The 16973-nt window shown below is 41.8% G+C and overlaps 1 protein-coding gene across 1 annotated transcript in view; it reads left to right on the top strand.

Annotated features, from left to right (window-relative positions):
* The first annotated feature begins 6813 nt into the window (after positions 1–6813).
* The window catches only part of LAS1L (LAS1 like ribosome biogenesis factor), a 29217-nt gene continuing 19057 nt past the window's right edge, over positions 6814–16973 (top strand). The window contains exons 1-7 of the mRNA XM_032196452.1: positions 6814–6986; positions 7628–7753; positions 7940–8009; positions 9109–9190; positions 10410–10631; positions 11693–11739; positions 13292–13401. Of these exons, the coding sequence (XP_032052343.1) occupies positions 6814–6986; positions 7628–7753; positions 7940–8009; positions 9109–9190; positions 10410–10631; positions 11693–11739; positions 13292–13401 (830 nt within the window). The remainder of the gene's footprint in view (positions 6987–7627; positions 7754–7939; positions 8010–9108; positions 9191–10409; positions 10632–11692; positions 11740–13291; positions 13402–16973) is intronic.

The raw sequence follows: 16973 nt of genomic DNA on the forward strand, positions 1-16973 counted from the left end.
AAACCTCTGCTAAACTTTCGCTATTAATGTGAATTTCTAAGAAGACAATATATGTCCATAGAAAACGGAACACCATTTTGATCCAATTAAGAATAATTCCTATGCAGCCGTACGCGTGACTTTGTCCTGTTGGCCCTCTCTAGTTGGTGCACAGCAGAGGTGAGTGGAGAACACCTAGAACTTCCTTCCATTTCCAAGGTGTTTTCAGCTTCTCACGTGCTTCATGTTTAAATGCTTACAGTGTTTTTTCGTTTTCTTTAGAAGAAAACTAATTCATTTTAATTGGATTGGAATAGGGGGAAATTACCTAGTGTTTCAATTAAAAAAAAAAAAAAAATATTTAAAATGTTATCCTGAACAGAAAAATCATACTATCAGAAAAAAAAATAAAATATTGCAATTAAAATACAGCCTAAATGAAATTTAAACACAAAACTTATTGTACATAGCAGTTTTTACTTAACAAACAAAATAATCTTAACACTTCACCCTGCTGTATAAACAATGTGATGTAGGCTCTTTTCCATACCTCAACAATATTTGTTATTTCAAAACAAAACCTAGGTAACACTATCCAGTTAAAAGATAAAAATTAATAATTTATAGCTATGCCTTTATAAGGTAAATGGCATTAAAACTGTACTGAGTACTGAAGATTATGTTCTTCTTCTTGAACAGGAAAAAAATATATATTTATATATCCACAGATATTTTGGTTAACAGCTCAGAGATTTTGTTACATTAAAAATCAAGTACTGAAATGAGTTGATCCACTGGAAATGGCCAATGAAATTTTGATCTCACTAAGGCCAAGAAAATGTTGCTATTGACTTCAGCTGAGCCAAAAATTTCTGCTGTTGGAGGGCTCCCTTGCTGCTACTCAAAAGCCACAGCATTTCCTGTGAGTGTGCAAAGCACATTATTGAACAGTGCTGGCTTTCAGGACCAAAGTCAGTTCAGCCTACTCCCTTCTTTACAATGGTGTGTGAGTGCAGGCAAATCAGATGTACTGGCTTCTTTACTACAAGGTAAAATGAGGAAACAGAACACTTAAAAAAAAAATAACCCCCCCAACCTCCTCCTCACTGTTAGAGCAGGACCCTTTACAGACCTTTTCAGCATGCAAAATGAGATTATGGCCTGTCAGGCAATGGAGAATATAGGTAGCATCAGGGGTTACATGCCAGCTGAGAGACTATGCTGTGGCCCCACATTATGGGACCAGGCTGTGTGAAGCACATTCAAGCTGTAGTGCAGCATCACAGCTTCTCCCCTCACAGCTAGATGAGAGAGTGCAACTGTGGCAGATAAAAGAGCATGTGATACACTACTGTATGGGAAAAACACATGGGATTCAACAGGTCTGATCAGCTGTGCATCATGTACTACAAAGTGAGGCTTCACCCGTGGTTTGAAAATATGCTAAGGCAGCAACTAAGTGCAGTAAGAACTATATGCTCTCCCTTCCCACTAAAGTGAATAAGCTGTTGGGAATTGGCGTACAGGACGTGGTCATGTGCCCGTGGAACAATTGTTCGATTTGAGCTTGCCTTAAGCAACCAGAAGCAGGCCTTAGAAAATCTCAGGGCCTGCTGTAGTTGAGCAAACCAAGCTGCCAGAGTAACAGTGAGAAGCTCCCACGGCAATACTTCCCACATCGCCCAATTAAGGTGATAACAAAAATATTGTTACCAGCAGCTGGCCTCAAAGACTAGGTCTACGTGACCGCTAATCACAAGGGGGGTTGTTTTCTTGCAGGTGGGGTTGTTTTCTTATAGTTGTTTGTCTGAGTGCTTTTGACCAATAATCTTGTGTGGAACACTGTCCGCCCCTGTCAAGTTCACTATAAAAGTTAGGCTATTGGGGCAATAAAATGGAGCAGCATGATCTGACTCAACTGGTGTCTGTCGTGCTTTCAGCCATGCTTCGCAACAATAAGCCATGCTGAATCTTTATTGCTCCACGGCAAAGGGGAACAGAGGTTGTGATGTCAGTGGTGTTGATGCTTCTTGATTCTTTTCAGGTTCCGTTTGAAGATAGCAATGTCGTAAGAGTTTTTAAACTTCACCAGGAAAATGGGGATTGAATGATGATAGTTAACATGACAAATACTGCAGCTAAGGCTGCTGTCACTTGGCCAGCTGTGGTGAGAGGGATGACATCTCCATAGTCCACTGTAGTGAGTGTGATCAGTGCCCACCAGAAGCAACAATGAATGTCAGTGAAATGCAGCTTCTTTTTGTTTGATGGCTACCCAGCAACTCCCCATAGAAAAAGAGAGAGATAAAGAAGAGTGTCTGAAAGGTCAAAATCATCAGCAGGATTCAAATCTCTCTGAGAATAGACTTGAGGGTGTAGCACAGAACTCTGAAGATCAATGCTGTTTCTATCAGGTTTGGTATCTCAGGAGTCTGAAGAAATGGACAATGCAAGCAAAGCCCAATCAAAACACCAGGCTTGTCATTCTCTGAATTTGCCCATCCACAAAGAGTTCAGTATAAACGGGGAAGAGGGAGAGGAAGTCAACCACATTCAAGAGATTTTGGAAGAACTTCCCGTCTGGACAGAAACAAAATTGCACAGAGAACTCAAAAGTAAACCAGAGGACACAGAAAAGCTCCAGATGAATGAATTAGGCAGCCTGGTGGTAACAGGGCTCATAGTAGTTGTGGGAGACCTCAGCACTGCTAACAAAGGTGAAGTTAGCAGTAAAGAACTCAAATTGTGCCTTGGTCTCCTCACAGAATATGAGAATTCCAAAGATGAACAGCAGAGAAACAAAAGCCAGGCTCTGCAGAAGGAGGAAAGGGCATATGTACAATTAGTCCTACAAACAGTTATCGCGTAACTTCACAGCTCCACCACAACCCCATGATCCCCTCTACAGGCACAGTACAATTCCAGACAATCTTTTTCAAATCACCTGCTCAGCACTGTTTTGCACACATGAAATGTATTTTCTCCTTTCAAATTTGAAAAACCACAGAGAGGATTGGGTTCAAAGAAAAAATATACTTAACTCCTGTATCTGAATTTTGCACTGAGCAACCTTATGGCCAGACATCATAAACAAAGCAATAGCACAAGCATAATTCCCCTTTGATTCAGACTCTGAAAGCACATGAAGCATGTGAAATCTGTGCTAGTTCGGCCCTTCCTTCCATTTACCTCTATTACAGCCATCAAATTCTTCACATCTTTCTTGCTGTCCAGAGAGAGTAAGAATGAAAAACTCCTTTAAATTTAATCTCTGATACATCTCTGAGGATACGGAAGCAGGAACAGGTAGTCTGATCAAGTTTGATGCATCCTATCTGTTCCACAGCATTGCAGTATTTGGCTTTTACAGGCTTTGCATTGCAGTTGACTTCTGAAACCCTAAAAGAATTTGGAAAGAAAATGACACGATGTTCCTGTACTCTGTATAAGACCCCTTGATTGCAGTAAACAGCTTGTGATTTCAGAACATCCTTTATGCCAATGAAAAGTGCTACTCCATTTCCAGAGAATAGGGCCCTGCTCCAACTTCTGTCCCTGCCTCATACCTTCTGAGAGTTCACTTTCACTGCATGAGACACTGCAGGAGTTTGGCAACAAATGTCAGATCTGTTCCCTCAGCCTTACAGTTCTTCCGAGTAATGAAACTTTTGTTTCATTTTGACCTACCGAAGAACACAGCAGACTTTTGGGGGTGTGGGCATGAGGCTGAACTGACGTATTATTCAAAGATGGTATTTTAACAGAACTCATTCAGCTTTGCTGGACACTGAACTGCTTCAAATGCTGATGACTAAATCCATACACTAATGAAGTCTGAGCAACCTTCTTATTTTCCAGTTCCAGAATTTCTGTAGCACTTCTGTCCCATAATCTTCTATATTTAACAAATATTTTGTAATGGGCAGAATTTCTAGATTTTTTTTTCTATTGACTCACCTGGAGAAGCACATTCTGAACTATGCAATCAGGTATACTCATGTTAGTCCAAAGTAGCATAGGCTTCATTAACTGCACTTGTGCTAGAATATAAAAGGAATTTTAGCTATCCAGTATAAGCAGAGAATGCTCATAAAAACCTGTTGAGGATGATTAACAATTCTGCAAACACGAACTTGCTTCTGAATATTGAATAAAAAGATTAAGCTACCCTAAAATCCAGACAGTCTTGGGGAAAGACAGAACCAATCTACAGAAGGGCCTGTAGCTACTCAAAACAATCCTCAGTACTGTTGAAAACAAGGGTCTGAAAGACACCTCATTTGGAAGAAAAGTCCGTTTGAGTATTTGTAACAAGCATATCCACCCAGTTTCTTTGGCGTCAGACATTCATTAAGCAAAACTGTTGATGGAAATTGTCTGTCCTCTTTCTCTTTCAACTTACTAACAGGTATTTAAACTCAAGAGGGTCACTGTTATTCAATATTTTCCTAGATATGGACTCCATACACTAAAGAACAATGGAGCAAGTAATCCTGGAAATCACTTCCATGCACGTGAGGGACAAGAAAGTCATCTGATGTTTTTGCTTCTCCTTCTGACTGACAAAAAAAAAGGCAGACTTCACACCTCCTCAGCCTTCAAGCTAGGTAGCTGATTCCTGCAGAGAAAGACAGACTGTTCTTTTGATTTGTGGGATATTTTCTTGTAAAGAAATAAGATATCCAGAAGTCTGACCTGCATGGTTTAGCAGCTTCAACAAGTTTTGGCATTACCTGCTTGTATTCCATACGTTATATAGGAAATGGGTGAATAGGCTAAAATCAGGATAACACATTACACTTACCTTTTCTGAATGTCAGGCTAGGTAAAAGTGTCCTTTTGTACATTGCTGTATGTTCTTCCTCAACAAGATAACATGCAAGAAGCTGAGGCACTAACTACAACATCAGTTTGCTCAGGATCATAAGGCCAGTTACATCCAGCAACAAAATCTAAGTCTACCCTTTCATCAGATCACAAAAGTTAAACATTTACATTCAAATAGAATGTTGTATTGTCACCCTTCACAATCATTTTTTACCTCTATATAGGCAGAAAATAGTTCTTTCAATTTTCTGCACAACTTGGTCTTATGTCAATGGGCAACATAAATATACAATAAAGCAAATATTTTCTTAGTACTTTTTAATTTCTGTGCTGCTAAAAATTACAGATTCAGCCATTCCCCAACTTAACCTCTCAAATACATTTAGATAAGAGAAATAATGCAGCAGACAATGAAAAATTACCTACAAACTGTTTTTCAAAGAAAACGGTACACTGCAGAATTTTATATAAGTGCAGCCATAAAATCAAAGCTTTTACTAAAGAAGGGGGAGGTGAGTGGTCATCCCCTTATTTTGGAAAATCCATGCGTCTGTAGCCCATCCGTACAATGATGATTTTGACCTCCTGATGTACTCAGCTTAAGAAAGGGAAGTAAGTCTGGAAAAAAACCACAGGTGGATACATTAATCCAGGTTACATTACATAAACCATGACCTTTGATCAAACTCCAGAACACATCTAAAACTTGTATTTATAACACACACTATACAATTTATTATGGACCAATGCAGGAAAGAAGCTGTACTGCAATTAGAATTTTACTGTATCAGCACATGCCTTTGTTTATTACTGTGTCTGAGGAGCACTATCTTAAGAGTTCCCTATCTGCTTGTTTGGATGCAGGTCCCTATTCCCCAGGCATGCAAAATGATTTTCCAAAGTGCCAATTTTTCAAGTTACAGCTGAATGAAGAAGGCAAGGTGGCACTCTCAGGAAGGTACTATCTGAAAGAAAATATTAACAGAAATACTTTTTCTGTGATCTCATTTACAAAGCTTATTTACCACAGTAGTAGAAGGATTGGATTTTGGTCAATTTCTGCTGTAGCTCAACTTAATTTTTATCCACTTCTTTTGCTTAGGGTCTTTATTCTCCTTAGTAACAGAAAAAGAATCAATCTAACAAACAAACAAAAAAGGTCCTTTTTTATTATGATTACTAATTTAAAAAATGTTAAATTTAAATGACATCTAATGTGATTTGACTCAGATCACACACCAAGCTCCTGGTAGGGCTGAAACCCCCCACATCTTGTGTGTAATACTCTGTATTTTCCAACGGGTCTTCCTAAGTAACCAGAACCTAAAGCTTAGCTTTGCTGCTGGCAACGTCGCTGCGATCAGCTCCCATGGGCTTCCAGTTCCAGCACGTTTTTCCCATCCCACCTTGCAGTTCTGTCTTCTCCTGACCTCTAACATAAGCGTGTTCCTGGGATGGCACAAATTGACCGACAAGAATCATAGAATAACAGAATTATAGAAGATCCTGAGTCCTGAGTTGGAAGGGACCCACAAGGACCATCGAGTCCAACTCCCGGCACCACACAGGTCTACCCAAAATTCAGACCATGTGACCAAGTGCACAGTCCAAACGCTTCCTAAACTCCGACAGGCTTCGTGCAGTGCCTGCTTCCCTGGGGAGACCGTTCCAGTGCGCAACAACCCTCTCGGTGAAGAACCTCTTCCTGATGTCCAGCCTGAATCTCCCCTGCCTCAGCTTGACACCATTCCCGCGGGTCCTATATCTGGTGACTAAGGAGAACAGATCGGCGTCACTGGTGCCTAGAGAGAACAGATCGGCGAGAGAAGAGGCGATTGAAAAAAAAAAAAACAAAACAACAAAAACAAACAAACAAACAAAACACGCCACACGACCCAGCGCCCGCCCGCCCGCAGCCCCCGGGCAGCCGGAAGCGGCGCGCCCCGCCCCGGGCCGGGGCGGCCGGAAGAGCGGGCGGGGGGCGGGGGGCGCGGGGCGGGCGGCGGCATGGCGGGCGGGCGGTCGTGGCTGTCCGGGCCTCGCAGGCGGCTGAAGCCGCTGCGGACGGTGGTGGCGTGGAGGGGCAGGGCGGAGTGGGACCAGGTGATGGTGGGGCTGTACTGCGGGGACGGCCGCCTGCAGCAGGAGGCGCTGGACCGGGTCTCGGCCTGGAAGAGCCGGTACGGGCCGCGCGCCGGCAGGGAGCGGGAGCGGGGAGCCGTCGCTGCCTCCCGGGCCGCCCCCCGCGGTCCCTGAAGCGGCCGTGCGGGGCTGCGCGCCCCGGGCTGCTTCGGCACGGCCTGGCGGGGCCGGCCGAGGCGGCGTGCGCAACCGCGGGCGCCTCGTCCTGCGGGGCCCCTTCTCTGGTAGTCGCCTTCGGACACGCGGGTGGCGCCGGTAATAGCGCGGGGCCGCGGGCGCCGGGGAAGGCAGGAGCCCTGCGTGCCCGCAGCCTCCCGGACTCGTTCTGCTCGGGACGGCGCGCCGCGCTGAGCGAGTCCGGGGCCCCCGCGTCGTCTTAACTGTGCGTTGCCTCTGCTGCACCGTAAAGGAAGCCGGTCCAGTTACAGCGACTCGTGCTGTATGAGTGCCATGAGTGCTGACGTTTGGCACGTCAGTAGGTACTCATTTGACCTGCCTAGGAGCAGCTGTGTGATCGCTGTTCCAAATAAAAGTCTTCTGGAAGAAGCCTTAGTGTCTTTCTGCATACCTGTTCTCAGGCTGCTTAGTACCACAAAGCACAAAAAGTATTGTGAAGACTACCCTTTTTGTAGGGGGAGTGTATTCTTGCGAGGCTGCTCATCATTTCTTTAATTTCTAGGTATGGCCCCAAAATGCCTCTTGCAGTGGATTGTACTGCCGAACTGATTCGTTGCAAGGTTCTGGATTCATCTGGCAGACTGAGGTCACACGAGCTCATCCTGTCCTATGGTCTGGCCCTTGTAAGGTAGGACTCTGAAGGCCTACAAGGAAAAGAGAGATCTGGACAGAGAGCATTATTCAGCTGTCTCATTCCACTTTAGGTCTTTGGGACTCCATTGTTGTACAGTTTCTGGGGGATTTGACTCTGGGGTTCCAAGTTTCTTTGCAGCTTTTGATAAAGTTATTTATCTTTTCTGTAACCTGCATGCAGATTTGTCAACCTGATCACAGAAAGGAAACAGAAAATGGTCAGCATTCCGCTGAGACAATTAGCCATAGAGGTAAATATTCAATAAAAGTTAACCAATAACTTCTGTATATACAGGGAGCGTGGATGTTGGCTATTAATAACATCGGGAGGAGTTGTCAGGGTCATTCTTTCATAAGCAAAATAATGGATACAGATGCCTGTACTCTCCAACTGCAAAGCTCTGAAGGTGCTTGATGTTCTTTAAAGTCACATTAGGAGTAACAAAGGCTGGTGATGTTCACTAAAACATTTTGAATCCTGTGTGATTGAATTTTTACATGCAAATAGTCCCACTTGACGTATATGCCACCTATTTTTATTACTGAGAGATGGAAAAAGAGCTAAGTCTATAGTTTATAAATTCAACTCTTTGAGAACCAAGATAATGCATTAAAAGCACTTAGTTATATTTTCAGGCATTTTCATCTTGTTATTCTCAATTGTTTAAGGTGAGTTTCTGTTTGGAGGATGGAAGATTCAGGGTGTAGTGGTAACTTGAGTTCTTTTTTTGTCAGGTGCACTGAGCATCGTTTCTGGGTTTGAACAGCAAATATTGACAGGGATGAGCAGATAGTATTTGAGACTCCTAGATATGCAGCCTTGTCCAATGACTCTATATGCGAAAGGAGATTTTTTTTTTATTTGTTTTTTTAAAAAGGTGCTGCTACTCACTTCTTAACACTGATCAAACTTGCAAATAGAGACTTTAATTATTAAAAGTCAGTTATCCATGGGAAAAATGCAAATACAACTCACAGTGTATATGATCTGAGTATTTCATATGATGTGATCATATCTTCATTACAAACTGTCATCCAGCACGTTTCATCAGTTGAAATACAGTTTAACTGATTGATACATCGAGTTACACATAGTGCTTCTGACTGAAAAGACAGCTGTTGTTGCAAGAAAAGTTGAAAAATTTAAACCGCAAAATCCAGCGTTTGTATGGATGCTAGGCCCCAGGAGGACCGGGGTCAGAGAGGAGGGGTCTCAGCCCACCCTTGAAAGGGGAAGCTGAAGAAGTTGTTCTCACTCGGGAAGAGGTTGTCTGCAGCTTTGCAGAGCTGTGTATGGTTAGGCCCAATGCCGTGGGAGTTGTGTGGTGATGCCTGTAGCTGCTTTTGCAGGTGGATATCCCCATCTGGGTCGTGGATCTGCGCCATGAGCTGACCCATGGGAAGCTGCCCCGCCTGGCTCTGTGCCGCAAGGGTGAGTGCCACTGTTGGAAGGTGTGGGAGGGCCTCGCCTGCAGTGCACTTAGGCAGCAGTGTCCCCTCAGGACGCATCACAGCTGGTACAGAGCCCTGAGGGAAGCAGCCCTCCCTACTGGGACCCTGCTGAGCAGGCTGCGGACTCATCCTTATGGGGAGCATTGTGGTGTGAAACACCTATGAGGGTGTGCCGCAGCCTTGTGGGGGTAGCTGAAGCGTGCCCATTGAGGAGCGTGCAGAAGAGGAGGGGAAACCAAGGCCATGGAGGGGATGTTGCTCTTCACTTTCCCATGCCTTCTGTTGTTGGGAGAGGTGGGGCAGAATCCCAGTTTTTGGGAAGGGGAAAGTGCAACTGGATGTAGCCAATGTTAGGCTTTCAAAAAGGACTGGAGATTCTCTAACTCTGTTGGAAGGAATGACCTTCCATTTGATGGGGCAGGTGTTCAGAGATTTTCTCTTTCCCCTGAAAAAAATACTGGAAACAGTAGTTCAGCCCTAATGCTTCTTTACAGCACATAAAGTTCACATCAGGGAAGGAGGTGAATGCTTTTCCCGATGGTTTCAATGTACCCGAGACTGTTTTAAAAAAAAAAAAAAAAAAAAAAGCATTTTAGGGGGAGATGCAGTAGGTAACACAACCCTGAGTAAATGACCAGCTCATAGTCTATGAAGAAATTCCTGGGAATTTGGGGTTAAACACTGAGGAGGCAGAGAAATAACCTTCGGCAAGGTCCTAAATTGAATTTGGTAGCGAAATAGTGATGGGATTTTCTTTCTTTTAAGGGGTTTTTCTTTCCATTCTATCTAAGGTATGCCTACTGTAGTCTGCACCAAAAAAATACATTTTTGCTTTAGACGTTGTGTTGATAGCAGACCTATAAAAGAATTGACTTGTTTTCTCAATAGAGTGCAACTGCTGGGACTTCGTTTCCACTTAAATGTGGTGTAGCTTCAGTAAGGAGTGTCCAATCTTTTTTGTTGCCAAAAAAGCAGTGGGTAGGTGTTACCAGGGCTGCAATACTGGATTGTGTGGGTTTTTGTTTTGGTTTGGTTTTCTAAACTCACTCACCTTTTCATTAATAGAATAGTATGTGATTTCAGGGTTTGTTAATGGTGTTCCTTTTCGCAATGCAAGTTAGCAATATGCCACCTGCGTTTTTTTGTTAAATGGGAAAGTAAACCTCACTGAGAAGAGAGTGTTTTATATTCTCCGTTAGGTTGTGATGTTGTGCTGGACTGGCTACGAAAGACATATTGGAGCCGTCAGTTGGGCAATAATTTGTGTGAAGAAAGTGAGGAGGAGGAGGAGGAGGAGGAAGAGGAAGAGGAGGAGGAAGAGGAGCAGGAAGCGATGGGAGCAAACACAGAATTGGACAATGACACATGGGAGGTTCAAACCCCACAGCATGAGGCCTGTCAGAAGCACAAGGAATTCCATGGTAGGTGTCCCTGGAACAATAGCAGATAAAAAGAATTAGATCTGTCCCATCCTAGCAAAACAGTGTCATCTTTGATCCCTGACAATGGATAAAGGTATACCTTCAGCTCACATTTTGGGATTGTTTTATGGATCTTGATGGATTCTGGGGTAACTGACTTTTCTGACCTAAGTTCACTGAATTAGTCACATAAAATCTTTTACTTTATTGAATATACAGTATCGTAATCAGTAACAGTAGTGACACAGGGATGGTTTAAGACCAAGCATTGTGAAAGTTAATTCTAGTGTCGTGACAGCCATAATTTTGGGATTGAGATGGCTACCAAAAAAGTAGACTATGTGCCTTTTACAGACCTCAAAACATTATCAGATCATAACTTGAGCAGGAGCAGAATAAAGACAGTTCAGCTAGTTTCTATGTACTTAGCATGTAGGCAGGAAATCACTAGATGCCAGTAGTATGTTAAAAACAACAATAACAACAACAACAAACAACACACACACAAAAAACACAGGTTACTCAACCAGAACATAAGCTGGTAAGACATAAAGTGCAAAAACAATGGCAGAAGTTTGGTAAACTGTTTCACTGGTTGCTTTTTCATCGCCAGAGGTCTCTGAACCCCACAATCAGGAGCTTTACTCAACAGATTTGATTGACTTACTGGAGGAAGCCTTGTAGTCTGTTTCAAGAGATTTTAGAGTAGCCTCTCTCAGGCTGAGAGAGTTGGGTTTGTTCAGCCTGGAGAAGAGAAATCTCAAGGGAGACATTATGGTGGCCTATTTATGTTTTTTTTTGAGCTGTCTGCATTTATCCAACTTGTCTTTGTCCACTGCTAGTGATAAAATACTGAACCCCTAGTTCAACACCACTTGATAAGATTTCCATTGCCAGAAAAATTGGGAAGTTGCAGGAGTCTTCAGAGTATTGTCTGACTAAGACAGAACTGCAGCTCACAGCTGTAGAACTGCAGAACTAAGCAGCTTGCCTATATACAAGAAAACATTGCACAGTTAATCTATTCCCTGCTTAAACTATGTATTTATGCTTATTTCTAGAAAAAGTCAGAGATGTGCTGATATCCTACAAAGATGAGCAATTTCGGGTAAGTATAGTCTGACCTTTTCCCTCTGCAGAGACAGAATTCTGTTTTACAGGTGCTATTTTGTAGAATCATAGAATATCCTGAGTTGGAAGGGACCCCATTAAGATCATTGAGTCCAACTTCTGGATTATGTCCAAATTATGTCCAACGTTCATCACTTAAAATTGCATTTAGAAGAATTTACAGTGTTGGTAGGTAGGTTGTTGATAGAATACAAACATCAGAAAAAAAAAATCCTCTAAAGGATAAATTCAAGGCCTGAAGTCACTGAAGAAATAACTCTAGCTTTCAATTCATTTCTCGCCTGCTTTTTGAATACTTGAGTGTAGGATTCTGATGGGATTCTAGCGGTTGCATTATTCAGCCGTCCCACCATCACCAGCACCACCGGTTGTTTTGTCTTTAAAGAGTCTCAAATATTCCATTTTCACACTGTCAAGTCAGAATGGAGAGTGTTATACATGTATTTGCTTGCAGTTTAAGTGTGCTTTAAAGTAACTGTTCATAGCCAAACACCTGTTAGATGTACAATTCTTTTCCTTGCCTTCTGAAAACATATGGGGAGATATGAGAGAATTATTTTCAATCTGTATAGCTCTTTGGTATGGAGGGCTTGTCTTTTTCATTCATGCTTTCTTATTGCAAAGACATTTAATAAAGTATAACATAGCACAGTTCAACAGTAAAATGACTGGGCATGCATTAGGCCTTTCCTGTCATCTTAGAGGAAAAAGTGAGAATTTCATTACTGTTCCTGAGCAGAAAAACTAATTACTATTTCCATAAATTCAAGGGTGGTTTTTTTTGGATTTGTATTTTTTGGTCATTTTCCCAGGATTACTTTGTTTTGAGGGTAATGCAAAGTAGGGGAGTAGGAAGAAAGATTGTGTAGAAGGAGAAAACCTGGGCTTTGCTTTATTCTTAAAACTTCAAATGATAAAAGTTCCTGCATTCTTTCTTCCCATACTAGCTTTTCCTTCATTCTTTCCACAGTTCTGGGTAGGTTAAGACATTTATAGGAAAAACACAATTGTAATCAAAATTAAGTTTGTTTTCATCTCCTGGCAATCATGGGAGCATTTAATGACTAAGGCTTAATGAAGTAATTCTATCTGCAGTCGAGGGGTTTATATATGCCAGTCTCTCTATCCCATTAACAGCTGTTAATGAAAGCACAGTACCCTAAGACGACCTCAGTTTGAACCAAGTAATCTTGATTTCTAGGCGCCTGCTTTATTCTCTAATCCATATTTATTAGATTCAGCCAGATAGCCTTCCTTTTATACTGCTACTGCATTATATTCAAGGATGTAATACGTTGCTTATTTTTAGACTCCTTGGTCCTACCACCTTTTCAATGCAGTTTTTTTCTGAGTATGACATGACTTATATTAATTTCTAATATACCCCTAGGAAAGGGAACTTTGTGAGTCTTTTTCAAGTGCTCTTTATGAAGTACATATCACATGGGCATCTGGTTTTCATAGCAGCGCCTTTCTGTTGATCACTGGAGTATATTTTTTGTTAACACTTGGATTTTTCCTTCACTCAGGTTATGCAGACAGTCCAGTCTGTTTCAAAGTCTCGAGAATTGTGGTCTAATTCTTCTTCAGAGGTGGACTGGATTTTGGCTCAGATCAAAGACTTGATGCAAGAGAACAGGTACATCTCTGATAAGGAACTGAGGTGAAAGGTACAGTGCAGAGCTGAGCCTGTACACCTGTTGCACTACCTTTTCACTGTGTGTTGTTTAGTTGATCCTGGAAAAGGCAATAGGTTGATTTCCTCAACATCTTTGAGCACTGAGTTGTTAATCTCTGTTAATGAATAATGTTTCTCATGCCAGATGGTGTCCCAAGTGTGGGGTGCTGTCTCTCTTTTTACTCTGCTGACCCTCAGGCATGTCAACATCTTCAGTGTCTTCAAAAGCTCTCCCAAGAACCTTGGATAGACTTTGATTTCATAGTAACCTTTAGAATTTTTCAAAATTGTAGGGCGATAGTTGGCCTCTTCTATATTTCATATCCTTCTACTGCTACAGGGATACTGCTGGATCCTATTGGACCTAGCGTGCTGACACTTTGTTATTGTTGTATAAATTTGCATGAAGACCCTGTCCCACTCCGACAATCGTAATCAGTGTAACTCTAGAGGGGAGAGACAATCAAATTATAAACTTGAGCCATATCTTATGACGTTTTGAATATAAATATATATATGTCATGCAAGCTGCCAATTAGCTTAAGCAGTTATCAGATCTTGTGCCAAAACAAAACACTGAGAAAGAGACTTGCACCTTGCCCATCAGTGGCTGAGCATGGACAAATGAGCAAGAAGGCATGAAGTTTCTATATCAAGAAGCATACTTATTGAACACGGGAATTCTATAACACTTAAACTGTTGCTAGAAGGTTGGAAGGTATTGGTGGAAGCAAGCAATTGCACCTATTTCTGATTCTGATACCCTTTCTCTAAGCATTCTCTCTGTTGGCCACTCTCAGGACACTGATGGACTAAAGTCTGGTCCAGTGGAGCTGCTTTTATAAAGATATTTGAGCCTGGCATCAATTACATGATAGAGAGGAAACAGATTGCCACAGTACAAAACAAGAGTTGTGAAAGGTCTGAGTGAGAACAAGAGACTTCAATCTTACGTGAAATGGATTTGATGGGGTATGTTCAAGCAAGGGGTATAATGTCTTGGTAACAGTTAAAAGATCTTAGAAGTACCCTTTTCATATAATGAAACTGAAGTGGTAAAGATCTTAAGGTAGTCATGTAGTTGGGGTCTTTCCACTGTTGCCTTGCTGGCATGCTCTCCTATTACTTTATGTCTGCAAGGCTTAATTGTCATGACAGTACTGTCCTAAAAGTATGTGATCAAGACAAATAGTTAATTTGGAAAATGCCACGCTTTTGATTTACTTGCTGTGCGCTGATTCTCAAAGATATGTTTTTGGTATCCTGTGAAAGTGCACTGAATCACATCCTAGCAGTTCTGGTCATTAACTTTGTATGAACCACTTGTTGCATCAGCTCTTGCTATTTGTCCCACGCAGCTGCACAAGCTGTATCCAGCCCCGATTGTGTGGATTTCCAGAAGAATCAAGAATGTGCTTCAACTATCAAATTAAATCTTCCCCCAGAATACTCAGAATCTAGATGCTTTTGACTCCATTTGTGGCCTTTGAGGCACCTGTGCTTCCAAGTTGTCCTAATTTAGCTGCGAAATACCATGTGCTATTAGATGAAGAGAGGGGTTGTGGTAGCTTCGTTTTTGAAACCTTTGGAACTGATGTAATATGTGAGGCTAGAAGCAATTGGAATACCCAGCCACTTTCCAGGGCTCTCCAGTACTTGTTCTTTACTACCTGCATAGCCAAACCATGATAACATTTTTCCCTTTCAGTAATTTCAATTTTCTGTGTCAAGTACCTCACACGCTACATCTTGCTTTGAATTTCACAGGTGATTCTCAGAACTCTTTAGGCGGAATTCACCATCTCATCTGTTCTTAAACTGTTAGAATGGACAGCTAGTGAATGGGATGGGATTCTGAGGCAGGGCTATTGATTAAAACTTCACTAGTGGCTGGGTACTATCAGGAGGGCAAGGATGTGAGGAAGCTGCTTTTGAGTTTGTTCAGTGAAAGGATAATGGTATATGTGAGTATTATGACATAAGATCCTAATATGGAGATACTGTTCACCCCAAATGTGTAGTAAAAAGAGGAATTTCTCTTTGGAAAGACTCGGAGTATTTATCTTTGGAAATATTAGCTTTAATAAAAAACACCACCAACAACAACAAGCTAATATAAATAGCCAATTTTCTGCTTTGCAGTAGACTGAGTATCTCTAGAGTGTTTTCTAACTCTTAAGATACTGGTAGCAGTCTGACTGGAGGTGGTACTTGTGTACAGCATCAACAGTTATCACAGCTTGTGGTAAGTAGCTTCTCTGCTGATAAGGTTGGTTGTACTTTCCCCTCACTTCTGAAGGGTACTCTCGAGCAAATAGCAAATACTCTGAGAGCAGTATGGCAGGAGGATCCCATGTTAGCCTGCTTGTGCAAGAGTTTGTTTTCCTGCGATTAGTGTGGCACCTCTGCAACAATTTAACAGGCTTGAATTCAAGTGTGGCTTTAAGCTGTTTTAATCTACTTCTGTGGACTCACGTTCTATTCAGCGTGATGTAACCAGAACATATGCATGTATATAGCAGCGTTTTTTGCATGACCGTACAAAATACTCTGGTCTGGCAGATGTAGAGAAGACTTGTAAAGTAATCATCCCAACCCCAACTGCACCTCTAGCTTGGATGGAATATGTGCATTGTCATGTGCTGATGAGCAGCTTCTGTTTATATGCTCCAAAAGTGCATGCACATAAATCTGTTCTTCTAAAAAGCTGTTACTCTGGCTGAGTAGTTAAGATACCTCAGTGTTGGTGTTGTGATAGGTAGGCCTGTGTCTTTCCATGTTGGTAGGTCAAATGGAAGGGTTAGATTTTTCATCTTTAAAAAAGACCTACTTGTGTAAATATTCGGGATAGCTGTAAATTATAAATGAAACATTTAATTACTATACAATGTGTTGTGAATTGCACTACTTTGCATTCATTTCTTGAGAAGTTAAAGTGATATTAGGATTAAATTGTTTCTACATCCTTCTTGCTTCAGGTGAATGTGATATCATGGATTACAGGGCAGCAGTAAATTGTCGTGCTTAGGAGAAGATGCGTCCAAAATTACAGCAGTTAGAAAATTTGTCGTCTGCTTGTGAAACTCTTAGCTATGCCTCAACAACTTAATTCTATTTTCCACTGACCGTTCTCATACCAAAGACTTACTTTATCTGTTCTCAATCTCTGTTTTTGCTTCAAGTAGGCCTGGTGCTGCCATGCTTCACCTTATTTAAGCCTTTTTTACGCCTACTTCTCCCATCTTAATTTTACAAGATGAAAATTATTTGCATGAATTTATTTTTTTTCCCCGCAATGAGAATGTGCACCTGTTATATAGCAAAGACTGAATCTTGTAATGCAGTGAGATCGCTACCTCAATTACGCTTTTAAAAATACCTGTAAATGGGCTGTGTGTCAAAGCTGAGCTTGCATGGGAGAGTGGAGGGTGGATCCTGCTAACTGGTTGTCTCTTGCCATCTTGGCAGCCTGCTGTTGGAACTATGATGACTTATTCAAGTTTTGGAGTTTCTTTCATGCAGCAGGGTCATTG

The sequence above is a fragment of the Aythya fuligula genome, chromosome 13 (assembly GCF_009819795.1).
Source record: "Aythya fuligula isolate bAytFul2 chromosome 13, bAytFul2.pri, whole genome shotgun sequence".
Lineage (NCBI taxonomy): Eukaryota > Metazoa > Chordata > Aves > Anseriformes > Anatidae > Aythya > Aythya fuligula.